This window comes from Rhineura floridana, chromosome 7 (genome assembly GCF_030035675.1).
Source record: "Rhineura floridana isolate rRhiFlo1 chromosome 7, rRhiFlo1.hap2, whole genome shotgun sequence".
NCBI lineage: Eukaryota > Metazoa > Chordata > Lepidosauria > Squamata > Rhineuridae > Rhineura > Rhineura floridana.
Window position 1 is genome coordinate 61,889,424 of NC_084486.1, and position 15,487 is coordinate 61,904,910.

Below are 15,487 nucleotides of genomic sequence, written 5' to 3' on the forward strand. Positions count from 1 at the left end.
ATAAAAGGGCAGGGAGTAAGATGACTGAAGTTTACTGAAGCCCCTAGCACTCTCTCAAAATTTGAAATGTGCCCTTGGGTCCAAAAAGGTTGGCAACTCTTCATCTACATGAATTCTCTCTCTCTCTCGGCTTCCTGTACGCTTAAGTGGGAATCTGAGTGTTTGTGCCTTGCACTGGACACTTGGGACAGATTAGGTTTTCTGTACGCCTGCCTTGCTGGTCAACAGTCTCCCTGCCTCAGCTGACAGAGCTGGTCTCAGATGTGGTGTTGAGAAACCCCCGTTGGTCCTGGGGACTTCAACATTCAAGGACTTCACAGTCACCATGACAACTATGGCGCTGTCCCAACACATCATCAGTCCAGTGTATGGAATAGGCCACATGCTGGATCTGTTGTTCTTGACTGGGCAAGAAAAGGGTGATCTGAGAATGGGAATTTTAACATCAGTCCCTTGTCATGGTACAATCATCTCCAGTTGTGATTTAAACTTTCAGTAGCTTTCCCCCTCTACAGAGGCAGGAGACCTATTAGAATGGTGTGCTCTTGGAGACTAATGGATCCAAATGGTTTTGAGGTAGCTCCGGGGGATTTTCTGGCTGACATAGCTGGCATTCCCGGTGAAGCCCTGGTTGATCTGTGGAACAGGCAGAGCATGGTCTTCTACTTGATAGAGCCTGGCTGGCCCTTTGGTATGCACCAGAGCTGAGGGCAATGAAACAAGCTCAGAGATAGCTTGAACACAAGTGGAGAAAAAGTACAGGCAAATACAACCGGACACTAGTGAGTGCTCACTACTGAGCCTACTCAGTGGCAGTGAAGGCAGCAAAGCACTCTGCTGTTTCTATTTCATACTGTGCTGTTCAACAGAGCTTTCCCAGATAACTTGGGGCCTTTAACATTCTGGACCGAAGGAGGGGGTAGAACCGACAGCAGCCCGCTGTGACTTGATTGAAAAGCACTTTGAGGATAAAATCACTTGCATTCACTGGGACCTCAATTCTGCTATTACTGAAGGAGAATCTCAAGAGGAATCTAGAGCACAGTGTAGTCCTGTCTTACTGGATGAATTTCAGTTGGTACACCTCAAGGATGTGGACACACAGATGTGGCCCCTTGCCCCTCGTAGCTCATTAAAACTAGCAAGGAGGGAAGGGCTGGCTAGGCCAGGGAGGTGATAAATTCCTCTTTACAAGAGGCTCCCTGCATGCTTTAAGACAGCAATGTCTTTAAAGACATTTTAAACATTGTCCTTTAAAGACAATGTCCTAATTACAGCAATGCTTCTGCATGCAGAAAGACAGCAATGGCAAGGCCAGTCCTTAGGAAATTCTCTCTAGATCCAGGCAATTTAAATAACTTTTGCCCACTTGCAACTGTCCCCTTCCCGGGAAAGGTTCTGAAGCAAATGGCCAGTTCCAGGCTCTCTTAGTTGAAATTGATTTTCTACATCCATTTCAACTGGGGTTTAGTACTGGTTTTGGCATGCAGACTGCCTTGATCACCCTGTATAGTTACCTATATCAGGAGAGAGACAGGAAGTGTGACCCTGTGGATTCTCCTTGATCTCTTAGCGGCTTTCAGTACCATCGACCATGGTATCCTCCCAGAGTGACTGTCTGAACTGGGGCTGGCTTGCACTGCTTTGAGGTGGTTCTAGTCTTATTTGGATGGCCACCTCCAGAGAGTAGTTTTTTGAGGCTGCTGCTCAACCCCATGGAGCCTTCAATATGGGATTCCCACAGGGATAGGTCTTATTCTCCATGCTGTTTAATATCTATATGAAACTGCTGAGTGGGGTTATCCAGAGATTTGATGAACAATGTTATCAATATATTGATGATGTGCAGCTCTATTTCTCCTTTACATCTGCATGTGCAGCAGTAGATGCTGGACCAATGTCTGGCTTTGGTAATGGACTGGATGAGAGTCAATAAACTGAAGCTGAATCTAGATAAGATTGGGGCACTGTTATTGGGCGGTTCCCCAGACTTGATGGGTCTGATCAGGTTCAATCTGAACTGGAAGGGGTTGCACTCTCCCTAAAGGAGCAGGTATTTCAGGTATTTCTGGATCCACTTCTGTCACTGGAGGCACTTCTGTCTCAGTGGTGTAGAGTGCCTTCCATCAACTTTGATTGGTGGTCCAGCTGCAACCCTATCTGGACAGGGATAACCTAGTTGTGTCTATGCTCTGGTAACCTCTAGGCTAGCTTACTGCAATGCATTATACATGGTGCTGCCTTTGAAAGTAGTTTGAAAACTACAGCTAGAGCAGAATGCATCAGCCAGATTATTGACTGGGACTAGAAGATCTGAATATATTACACCAATTCTGGCCCAACTGCACTGGCTACTGATTAGTTTCCAGGCTCGATCAAAGTGCTGGTTTTGACTTTTAAAGCCCTACACAGCTCAGGACCGCAATACCTCAAGGACTGACTTTCCCCCATATAAACCAACCCGGAACCTTTAGCTAAGTTCCTGTTCTTACTTTATTTCATCCAGCTAGAGAAGTACTCTAAAGGGCTATAAACCTCCCTTCTTTCCAGTCCAAATGCTGTGAAGGGTTGGCTTGAAATGATTTATGTAGAGAATCTTGCAGTTGGTGCATATATCAGATAGAAAGCATTTTACACTGTTCTACATTACTAAGCCAGTTTATGATTTCTGGCAGTATTGTCTTTGTTCTATATTATAAATAATAAGCCCTTTTATTTCAGTCAATAGGATTTAGCACTAGTGCTGCTCCATTATGAACTGGAGCTCTAGCCCTCTGGAATCAATTATCAGCTGAAATTAAAGAGGCGCCCAACTTCACAATGCTTCAGACACCTACTGAAGACATTTTTGTTTAAGAAGGTTTACCCTGAGAACAGTCATTTATGAAATATTAATTGTACATCTGTAGGAGTGGTTTTAGAGCTTATATGGCTTTTATTGTTTTCGTTGCACAAGTTGTTTTAATTGTTTGCAGAATTTGTAACTTTTTGTACTTTATCTTATATTTATATTGTTGTAAACCACTCTGATGGCCCCAGGCTGTAAACAGTTTACAAATTTGTAAAATAATAATACAAAAATCCCATTAGAAGCCTGTCTGGACAACTAATTCCCTGAAAAGTCATTGAACTCTTAAAATATTTTATATACACTTCTGCCAATTCCTAAAATAGAAAAATATGAACATCAAGGATGTAAAGATCCCTTCTATAACAAATATATTTAATGGCATTTTAAATAATAAATCCTTGCATTTCATTGACCTTTATAGACTTCTACAGGGGTAACTATTTGACATGGAGTCTGCTAAAATTTACTATATCAGATACATTATATATTGCCATTTGTTCAAAGTACCACATTTCACACTTCTTGACATCTATAATTAAAAACCTTGCTTTTCATTATAAATCATGCTTACCTTGAAAACGGGTATATCCTAAAGTTTCTCCTCGGAAACTCTTATAATATTTTACTCCATAAACTATAATTGGTCTTCTAAGAATATGTGCAAGTACAAAAATGTGTGTCTGTTCCAAACTTGCTCCAGGCTGTATCAAACAGAATAACATTTGAAATAAAAATGTCATCTATCATATAAGACAGAGTAATTAATTGAGGCTTTGTTTTCACCAAAAATTTATGTAACTGAAATAATAAAACATTGTTTAGATGCTAATTACAAATCAATTATTTTTGGAAATTTTTGTTATTTTGAAAAGTTTAATTACCGAAATGTAGTGCATGCAAACTTCACTGGGTTGGTGTTTGAGTTATTGGTGGGGCTTAAAGAAATCCACAAATTTCACCTACAAATTCTGTTCACTTTTAGACAAATTATGATTCCCCTGTAGCCTGCTAAAACCAATGGCTAAAGGGGTTTAAAGTCACAAAAGATAAGAGTACCAGACTTCCTCTAGCATCTTATATTTTGAGCACTGCCAAAAGGCATCACTTTCTCTCAAGTTTCCATGTACAAATTACTGTACAACACTGTGTTTTGGACAGAGAAGCAATTTCAACATTAAAGCAAATTTGACTAATGCATTTTGAAATCTTAGATGCCACTTCAGTACTACCAACATAGTGGCAATTACACTGAACCAGCATGGAGGCTTCTCCTCTAGGAGGCCCAGCGCCTTGTCTTTTTACTTCACATCATATTTATTTTGTGACATGTGAAAATACTCACAGTGAAGTGACACCCATGATGCTCAGATGTAATTTGTGGATTAGACAAATGCATGGAGGATAACATTGTCTACTAGTCATGACTTCTATATAATACCTACAAGATTGGAAGCACTATGCCTCTGAATGACAGTCATTAGGGAATAACAGCAGGAGAGAGCTATTGCCCTCAAGTCCTGCTTGTGGGTTTTCCATAGGCATCTGGCTGGCCGCTGTGGGAATTAAAATGCTTGTCTGGACACTTAACAAAAGTCCTGCTAGATCAGACCAAAGGCCCATCTAGTCCAGCATCCTATTCTGACAATGGCCAGCCAGGTGCCTATGGAAAGTCCACAAGCAGGACATGAATGCAACAGCACTCTCCCTTTTGGTACGATCCACCAGAGCTTTTCTTATGTGATTTCTGCAAACCACTGTCCAGTGAAAAACAAAGAGAAACTTTGTTATCGGCTACGAGTCTGTGCCCAAATGCACTAATTTTTCTGGAACAAGCTCGGCCACCCCTCTTCCAGCCACAAGAGTTACTGCTGGACATCAGCTTTGGCCAAATATATCCAAGCAGGATCCTGCCACATCCAAGCCCTCAGTGACAAATCAAGTCACCTTTTAAACTAGGGATGTGTCCATACAGTACTGAAACACACACATTCACCACAGCATTCAAATAAATTCCTATTCATCCAAACGCTGATCTTCCAGAAACTGGGGAGACTAAGGAAGGTTAGGTTCAACCAAATTATACAAATGAATGAAGTCAAAGTCTAAACATATATCAATCGCACAAGTATGAAAATTTTTTAAAAACTTTACAAGAAAATAAATCTATGGCTGGTGACCAATAAAATGTGTAACAACCAAACGTAAAGTGATGTACAACACTGTAATGCAGACACAATGTATAATATCACAAAAATATGTTCTAAAATTCTAGCTGTGCTGACTGAATATTATCTTTCAAATCCTAATTGCACCACAGCAATGAAACACAATGATATGGTGCCCAAAATCTTGAAATCCAGAAGGTGAAGACTGTTTAAAAGAGATATATTTCAGAAAACATGACAGACATGTTTTGACTCATAACATTTTTCTTAGTGGCATATAGTTGAAAAAGGGCACCTTCTTGTGCATGGGCTCAGACAGCCAATTCACGTGATATATTATGATGCTGCAGATTCAAAGTCTGAGAAAAATGATCTAAAGCTCTTCTGCAGTGCAACCCCAATGACTCTCAGTCTTCGCTTTTATCATACAGATACACTCTATGCTGCTCTATGTGAAAATTGAAGTTCTGGCAAGACGCTGTTAGCTTGAAAACACCAACAGTAATACTGAAGACTAGTTAAATGAAGAATTTCTGCTTTTAGACAGCACATCTAAAAAAGGAACAATAAGCAAAATAAAAACTATTAAAAACCCACAACTTTCCCATGCCATGTTTTTGCTTCACACACATAAACACTAATCTTACCTGACTAGCAAGAGAAAGTATAAATGCCCAGTCTTCCTGCCACTGTTCTTCTCGCAGTGAGAAGTGTAAACCAAAGCTTTGGGAGTACCATGACTCCCATTCTTTCCATCGGGTATAGAACCTACAAAAACCATACGGAAAAGGAATCAAGATGCACGTACATAATTCCAAACCACACTGAACTCTGAAAATACTTCCTGAAAGAAGACTATTGGAGATTCTCTCACACACACATGCAAATCAATAATGTTCTTGGTATTTTCAGTCCAGTATTTTACAGAAGACAGAAGGTGAATAGAAAACTGGAAAATAAATGCCAAATTCTGAAAAAAGGACACATTGTATTGGGTTGAAATATAGCTTATTTGCATATCTCTCTGAATTGTTACAAGATTTGTCTGTTCATTTCAAGTAGATTGTTCAGCTCATTAGTTTTGGTACCACATTATCACATCTGGTAATCATTTTCATAAAAGTCTTCTAGCAGATAACATGCCCCTTAGATGTACTACTTTGCGTATCTATGTGACCAAATGTCTAGGTCAACATACAATGTTATACTGGTTTAATATTCTTCCATTCTCTTCCCCCCCAAGGTTAAAAGTTGCTTAGTATTTTCTTGCACCCACTCTTTATGTACCTATCATCTTCCTTGAACAATTAGTGTTTCAACAGCCATGCCTTTGTTCTTCAATTCTCCTCCTGTATATGAATCAGATTCAAAAAGAGATGGCAGTGATAAAGGAGTCTTTGCCAACCTCTCACTTTCCTGATGTTTTGGACTATGCGGGTTGTAGTCAAAAACATCTGGAGGGCATCAGGTTGCAAAGGCTACAGCAGAGAAAGCTATCAAGTACCCATCCCTTTGGAGGGTAGATATACTGAAGCTTATGTATGGAAGAGTGGCAGCTAGAATGCCACTACAGAAGAATTATTTCATCAGTAACTTGCTCTCAATCATTCAAATAGTCTTAAGAAGAGGAGAGTCAGCTCACTCAGGAATCCAAGGCTAAACTTGGAGCAGGGAACTTGGTATGCTAAAAGGCCTGTTCAAAACTTGACAGTTGTGGGCACTTTGTGAAGATGTCATAACAATGAAGGGAAAACTACAAAGCATGGTGCTGCCCTCCCCTGAACAGATACTGATGTGTAGGGACTTCTTGCCCAATCCTTTACTGAGCCAGGACAACTTCCTTTGGTTCTTAAGCAACACATGCGGCCACGACAGAAGTACTGGTTTTAACTCAAAAAGCTTACTGTTGGTCTGCTTTTCCCAAAGCTCTTGTTTCTGGTCCTTTAGCTTGGATTGAAAAGTGGGAGTTACATGATCAAACTTTTAAATATATAAAAACAAAGTAGATTGATCAGGTGGTCAGTCAGCTCATTTCCCCAGTCAGCAAGTATTGCCCCTGATGCTTACATGTCCAGGTATCCAATAAAACTCAACATAAACGCTGAGAGACTGAAGAACTCTGCAACTGCAAAAGAATAGTAAAATGCAGAGGGCACAAGCCCAGGGTAAACGAACCCAAGGCCCTCAATGTACAATGGGGGTCAGTACTGATAACTAATTATTCCAAATATAATGTAATTCTTCTTAAGTGTAATTCAACTCCGAGAGTATTACAAAAAAGAAAAAGAAAAATCTTCAAGTTAATACAGATGACTCAGTCTTCATGATACAGTTGTGGTTTCTGCTCCAACATGGTGTCAGGACATGGAAACATCAATAAAAACGACTGCATAACCCTCGTTTGTATGTGGTGTTTGTAATACAACTCCTTTGGGAGGGAGACATTTTGTAGAGGGTATCTCGAGTAATGGATCAGCCCAAATAAGAGCTTGCACAAATTTTCTACTGAAGCAAGTACTATAAAGTAGGATAATTGTACTCAAAGAACAGAAACAGTAGTGATGTCCATGAATAAGGCATGCCAGGGTTGAGGAAATCCCAGCTAGTAGATATTGTCATTGTGTCCTCCAGTGATATGCTGCTCACACATCTAGACTACTAAGGAGGTAGTTATTCAAATGAATTAGGGATGACTCACAATATATGGGATACTTGCCACCTGCTTATCCTTCTTGCTCCCCCAATGTATCCCTTCACTTTCCTTAAGTGAGTAGAGACAGAAGCAACATATTCAAAACAGTGAAAATTCTAAGGACTGGTTTTATGCCATTTTCTCTTCATTTCAGAGTTCCTTTAAAAGTTGCTACAAACTAATCTTGATAACAGCAAAATAGCTACGCTGGCTGTGAAGAACAGCAATGAAACATTTGAGTACTCTGGCACAAACGGTTTGCTCTACCTCTCCTGTATACTTAATATGGTTTTCACATATTTTACATTTTGCATTTTAGTAACATTGAGTAATTTTTTTGTCTCCCTTGATACGAAAAAAAAAAGTTTACCTTTCTTCTGGAGAACATGTCCAACATAACCAGTCTCACCCAATAAAATTGGCCAGAGATAGCCAATCTTTCATAAAGTTGTAATTTCCACTGACTGCAAAGTCAAGGTCTGTGTTCACAGAATAGAAGTACTTTACACAGCAGTTCCAGCTAGGCAACTGATATGATATGGGGCTATGTTGAGGCTTATGTTATATTTCAGAGCCTAGACTTCTACAAGAACAGTAATAAGCAGCAAATATGATATGATTATTTCAGTTACTACTTATATAAACTGCATTGGACAAAAGCCATTCCGAACTGACTAATCAATTATACTATTTTAATGATACAATACAGACTTTTTGCACAGATCCAAGCCAGACAGTTTTGTATAAAATTCCAAGTCTTACGGTAACAGTGCGACTGAAATGGAAGTCCTGCAACTTACTTCCTCCATCCTAAGGCAGCAACAGAATCCCGGGTACTCTGTCTGACAAAGAAGCTTCAACTTTTTCAAGATAAGGTAACTCAACAAGTTATGGTGATTTTTGTTCCAAATTTCTGCTTACCAATGAGAACAATCATGTAAACTATCATGAAGAGCTTTACGTAGCACCGAGTCCTTGTCATAAATGCCCCAGGTAGCTTGTAGTACTGAATCAAGCAGGCAGTCCCCTGCAGTCCGATTCCAAAGTGCATAAAGTCTACTGTCCAAACGCGTACCCAATTCCAGTGACCAGTTTATAATGGGAGATTCTTCTTCAAGTTCTAGAAGATAATAAGCAACACAATGTTAATCATCCTAAATCAAACAAAAATATGTTTCTTACAACGTAAGAACATAAAACCAGTGTCACCTTACAATAATTGATTTTGAGTTTCAGTGTTTCAAAATAAAATATCATACAGAACGAAATTACAATGTACCATTTGTAATTCAGTAATATTGGTCAGGGGGTCTGATTGCTTTTGCAAGGCACTGTGTGTTGCATTTCAAGGTACTAGCGTACATAATGCTGAAATTCTACAATTATGTTTAGCAGGATATGTCAATGAAGTTCTTTTCACATCAGTGATTATCTTGTAGTAATTCCTTGATGCTGTCACACAAATCCAGTTATGGTAGAGAGCATGCAAACAAATAACTCAGTTGTGACTGAACACTGAATACAAACATTTAAGTTATTAAGTGGATTTCCTACATTTCAGCTGCAATCCTAAACACACTTCCTAGCAAGTAAGCCCCACTGAATAAAGTGGGACCTACTTCCAAGGAAGCATGCATAGGACTTTACTATTAAACACTACTGATGACACCCAGCTCTATCCCTCTACTCCATCAGAATCAGACGAGACTGTGAAAGTACTAGACCAATGCCTGGAAGCAATAACGGGTTGAATGAGGACCAATAAACTGAAGGTGAAACACTTGACAAGATGTTGGTGGGTGATTCCCAAGTACAGGGGATGGACAGAAAGTCTCTTCAGGATGGGGCTCCACTCCCTTTGAAGGATCAGGTGTATCCTGGGGGTACACTTGGGTTCATCTTCATCACTCAAGGCTTAGATGGCATCAGTGGCTAGGAGTGCCTCTTTCTAGTAAGGCCATTCCTGTACCTGGTTACTGTTACCACAGTGATCTATGCCCTGATAACCTCACACATGGATTACTGCAATGCACTTTATGTGGGGCTGCCCTTGAAGATAGCTCAGAAGCTGCCTAATTATTAAGCATACTATTTCGGAGTCTTATTTCACCTATTCTTTGTTACCTGCACTGGCTGCCCATTCATTTCCAAGCTCACTGAAGGTAGTGTTAATTGACTTTTAAAGCCCTTAACAACTCAGGGCCCAAATATGCGATGAAGCACCTGTCCAGCCCAGCTCCACTGGAGATCACTGGAAAGGGCCCTTCTTAGGGACCAGATGAGGCCCAAGGGGTAGTGACTTAGTCAAGGACCTTTGCAGTAGTGACCAGGGCTGTGGAGTCAGAGTCGTAAGCAATTTTGGGTGAAGTTGGAGTGAGAGTCAGAAGCAATTTGGGGTAGAGTCGGAGTCGGTAGAAATGTACTGACTCCGACTTCAAAATAAAATTAATATTTTAATATTAATATTAATACATTAATATACATTTGCCATTTATGGAGGAGTCAGAGTCGGAGTCAGACAGTAGAAAAATTAATATACATTTGCCATTTATGAAGGAGTCGGACAGCAGGAAAATAGAGGAGTCGGACAGTAGAAAAATAGAGGATTCGGAGTCGAAGGTTTGACAAACCAACTCCACAGCCCTAGTAGTGACACCCTTCCTGTCACCAATTAGGCTCAGGAAAACGTGGTTTTTATCATTTGCTGTTTATTTGCTGCTCTTAAAGTTGAAGATGTTTATATAATTTTATTTTGCCCTGTTATGCATTTCTGAACCTGAGATATTTTAAATCAAGAGTGGTATATAAACAAAAGAAGATATATTGTTATGGCTTCTATTAATCTATCAGCTAACAGCTTACAGGGTTGTGGAGGGTTTTGTGTTTTTTTACAATCAAGCAATATATAAATTTTGTTAAATAAAAAATAAAATACATCAAAGCTGAAAAGGTGGGGGAAACTTTGCTTAAAATCCTAAAAAAACGTAAGTAACAGGCACAAGAAGAAATTAAATTCAAGTTTATGATGTTATCAGTAATACATTAAATTAAAACATATTGTATTATGCACTGTTGAAAATATTTGGTTACTATAACTTTCTTGTAAGTAAACAAACTCTGAATGGCTTTCAAAGTTTCTTATATTCTATATAAACATGAAGACTTCTAACAACAGAATTTGTGATAAACTATCAATTGCCTTCTTTTGCAATGTGGAGTTACGTTCACATGTATACTGTTTTAGACATCCGTGTATTCTTTCTTCCAGTTTTCTTTTCTCTGGCCAGTTTTTCCCAACACCTAGGGTAGCTACTAGGATCTGAGTGTGAAAAGGCTGGTAAATCTTTATCAATCCAGAAACCATCATGCCTAGCCTTACTGGCCAATGCTCTTAAAGAGACCCTGGTGCGGCCCTGAAATTTTCAATGGGAATTACAATGTCAGTGTTACATATTTCTATCTTGGGTATGTAGAGCTGCCCAGCCACAAACGAGTTCTGATACCATATTCAATTTTTTTAATTAAAGGAAGAAAAAACATACCAAAAAAAGAAACAAATACATCTTTTTTTCAAACTTCTACAAAAATAAATTAAAATATTCAATTAAATCTAAGGCAAGATATCCAGATCTGTAGGCTTGATCAGACTTTAAAATTGTATAAAGGCCCCCCCCAAAAAGAGCTTATAACAAGTATGTTTTCACCTTCAAATTCCAAGGGTGATTTCCATGTTTTCACCAATACAATCTGAGCAGTTATTAACTTGTATCACCACAAGCTGCTTGTTCCTTTAGGACTCTGAACAATATTATCAAAGGATCCAACTGGATTTCATATGATGCAAGTTCCTTCATATTTTGTTAAATATTCCTCCAGTACTTAAAATGATTAAAATCCCACCATATATGACCAAATGAATCCGATAGCTTCACAACAGAGAGCCACCCCAAACTCTCAAACTTTCTAAACAATTTTATCAGGGAATAGTATTACCTATGTAAAGGCTTAGAGAGGTTTTCATTATATCCTACCTCCAAGATACATGGATGGAACCAGTGTAATCTACCGATCTAATCTGTTTGGCCTTGTGTATAAGCACCAGCCTGGTAGCCATAGGCAACAAGAATTGCAAGTGAGTAGACCAGCCGAGGAGAGATGGAGCACTCTATCCCTGATCTGCACCCACTACAGAAATGCAGCAGATTGCAGGAGGCCAGAGAGCTCCTCTCCTGTCAGCTCCTGGCAGGCTAATAGGCTCTTTGGATTTTTTTACAAGGCTGCTCTATTCCCAGTTCACATTTCCATCAATACTCCATAAATACTGGACAGAAAGACACTTTAGCTTTCCCAGGGCAAGTGCTCAAAAGCAGTCACTGATCTATTAATATTATATTATTTATTTATTTAAATTGCATGCAGCTTTATATTTCAATAGAAATCTGTACGCGTTTACATATCTCAACAAGAATATGAAATGTGTAATAATACTATGAATGATAATATAATAATACATTCTACATTTATATTTATAAATTCCACATTTTAAGAAGCATTATTTAAGCAACAATAAATCTCAAAACAATGTATATATGTAAAATAAATAAAAGACACAAAATCGAATACAGTATCAAAGTTCATCATAATATTAGCAGCTTGCATAACAGAGATACCATATTTACCTTTCTGAACATCCCTATCAAGTACTTCATCAAATAATTTCTCTTGGACTGTTGGTTGCAAGTCTTCAATATCTGCAAAACCAAGAATGAGTATGACAAATGACTAAACTATAGCATCCACTGTACTCCAGTCATCAGAGAAAGGCTTCACAATATTTGGCTTTTTTCTGGAAGCCAAATGATTGCCACATGGAACAGCCACTATGTGGATCTGGCTGTTATTTTAATGCCGGCTGGCTCACCACAACATGGAAACCAATCCACATGTCAAGCTGGTACATAAGAAATGGTTTGTTGGGAGTAGTTCAAATGCCACACATGATGTTCATGTGGCTGTTGTATCATGCGAAGTGATGCTTTAGTCCCTAGGAACAGGAATTAACCAGCTTTCACTAAAGTACACTATATAATTATGGATTAAATTACTCTGATCTCTTTCCATAATTCCTCAGCTCTTTTCTAATTTTTCTAATACTAATTTTAGAACCTCTGCATGAGCCAAAAACAATCCCAAACTAAAGCAAGATTCTCTACCAGTTGTCATGGACTTCCACAGATCTGGGGCACTATACCCTAGAATAGGGTGGCCACTCTGTGGCTCTCCAGATGCTGCTGAACTACAGCTCCCATCAGTCTCAGCCAACACAGCTCATGGTCGGATGATGGGAGCTGTAGTCCAGCAGCAACTGGAGAGTCACAGAGTAGACACCCCTGGCCTAGAACATCCTGGAATATTCCTAAAATTCACCAATAAGTGGTGACAGACAATACACACACCCCCACTGCAGTCTCTTTGGAATGGGCCCAAGCTCAACTAAATCAAATTACTTTTCCACACTCAAAAACAAAGGTCATAAAAACTTTTATTTCCAAGCCCCATTCAGAACTTTGGGTCCTATTGTGCTCCCAAAATCAGGAGAGCAACGGGGCCCGACACATCTGCCATGCCACTCCTTTGTCAAAAACCTGTCAGTTGACATGAGGAGGCTTGCAGCAGGGAGGCTTCGCAACGTGTCTGAGAACCATGCTCCAACTGCAGCCCAGATGCCAGAAACCCTGGCAAAAGTATTTCTCAGAGCTCTTCACATCCCTATTACAGGCACCTAGCATGCATTTTCCAGGGAAGCTGTTGCCGAAGATGCTAGCACAGCAGCACATTATGGTCTAACGGAGGGTGCACAGCAAAGCGTCTCCACTGCTGCTGCTGCCACTATCATCTGGCAAATTTTTATAATAAAGGAAAGGTAGGTGGTACCAGAAAAGTCCATTCTGAATTACGCCCAGAATTTGGAGGGTAAGAGCCTGGTTCACATAGCCAATCCTCTTTCCTGCTGCTATTCCTTCCCTCTTCCCACTCTAAACTTGTCAAGTAACAACTGTTGTGGCAATAGAGAAGTTCTATTATTCAAAAAGTGCTGCTTCAAATGGGCTTGAGCAGGGACTAGAATATGTAGACTAGATATGTAGACTCTGTTGTAAATTACAGGGTAATATAAATAACGAATCCAAAAACTAAGAATCTCCACTCTTCCTCCCAGAATAATCATTCCAAAAAACAAGATTAAGCGCAGATGAAAAGCCTTGCTGTTGACATAAAAGACTTCCTATACAACTTACCCTAGACTATATTGTCTACTTCTGTAGTAACACATTATCGGACTTTAAGAGCCAGGATTGCAAACTGCAACATCCCTCACCACCACGCGAAAATGTTCTTATTTACCCAGGCCTTGGGACCTTAATCTTCTACTTATCTTTTAGTGGTGTAGGGTTTAGTTGGATTTGTTCTTACATATATTATCAGTGCATTTTACATTGTTTTTACACTTGCTTTTAATTTTTGTTTTTGTAAGTCGTTTTTCCCAAAAAGACAAAGTCAAAGCAACTAAAATATTGTTGTTGTACAGTTTGTTAAACTAATGCCTCAACATACTTAGGGCTGCAGTCCTGATGGCCATTTGCTTCAAATTAAGGGCCATTCCACACACTACATAGCAATCATATGGCTTTTCCCATCCAGAATTAATGAAATTATGTATTGAGTAGTAAGAATATTATTTGGCTTGGGTACATAAGTCAGACAGCCAATACATGTAGCTCAGTGACAGAACAACTGCTTTGGAGGAAGGTCCCAGATTCAATCCCCAGCCACTCCAGACAGGGCTAGAAATGTCCCGTCTGAAATCCTGGAGAGCTGCTCCCAGTCAGTGTAGACAATACTGAGCTAGATGGACCAATGGTCTGACTCCGTAAAAGGCAGCTTCTTATGTTCCATGCAACAGGTGTCTGACTGGTGTACCTTCAATGGAAAACAGATTCAAGCTCATATGTTTCCCACACAGATGCACATCTCTGTGTAGAATATGTAATATATTTAACAGCCCTATGTTACTGTGGCATTTCTAGACAAAATTAGTTTAGAAAAAGAGCACCAGAGTTTCTCTTTCTATTTAGAAAGGCCTCTACACTATTTCAAGTAATGCCATTCTTGCTTCTTTCCCCATCTCACCCCACTTATCGAAACTGATACACCAAATGTAATTATTTTCGTTTACTAGAGCAGTCAAACTGTCTGTTTTGCATTACGTGATCTAGTGAATCAGAACAAATTAAGTTCAAAATGCAAACTTGGAGAAAAGGAACGTTTCTGTTTTTAGGACAGAACTAGAGCATTTTCCTCTTTAAAATATTATCTTTAGCATCAAGCAGCTTACTGTAACTGAAACACAGCGATACTATGTTTATGGAATCACTACTCACATACAGTTGTTAGAAAATTTCAAGTCGCATACACAACAAAATCAGAAGACATACTGCAGTCACAGCCATGGGATGCCACAAGAAATCCTGTCTAGACTACCTTAAAATGGAAAACAGAACTCAAGCACCATAAGAGTGGACTATGACATGTCCTTTATAGCAAGACTGTGGTATACAGGCAAAAACATAGTTTGCATTCTTAACCTGGGCACTGATAAAGTTACTTTTAATTCTATTAAACAGGGTCAGGTAAAAGGAAAATCAATACACCTATTCTTAAAAGTGGGTGTTCTACATGAAAACACATTGTAGTGTCAAAACTAACAAAGTAAGGGGGCCA

General features: G+C 39.3%; 1 protein-coding gene across 5 annotated transcripts in view; it reads right to left on the reverse strand.

Annotated features, from left to right (window-relative positions):
• ZRANB1 (zinc finger RANBP2-type containing 1) overlaps nucleotides 1–15,487 on the reverse strand; it is a 65,089-nt gene that overhangs the window by 7,438 nt on the left and 42,164 nt on the right. For 4 of the 5 annotated variants that reach the window (XM_061635706.1, XM_061635704.1, XM_061635703.1 and 1 more), the window contains exons 6-9: nucleotides 12,388–12,459; nucleotides 8,630–8,828; nucleotides 5,664–5,784; nucleotides 3,423–3,552 (exon numbers count right to left, since the gene is read on the reverse strand). In XM_061635706.1, coding sequence (XP_061491690.1) covers nucleotides 3,423–3,552; nucleotides 5,664–5,784; nucleotides 8,630–8,828; nucleotides 12,388–12,459 — 522 coding nt within the window. The remainder of the gene's footprint in view (nucleotides 1–3,422; nucleotides 3,553–5,663; nucleotides 5,785–8,629; nucleotides 8,829–12,387; nucleotides 12,460–15,487) is intronic. The other variant, XM_061635708.1, reaches the window with a different exon arrangement.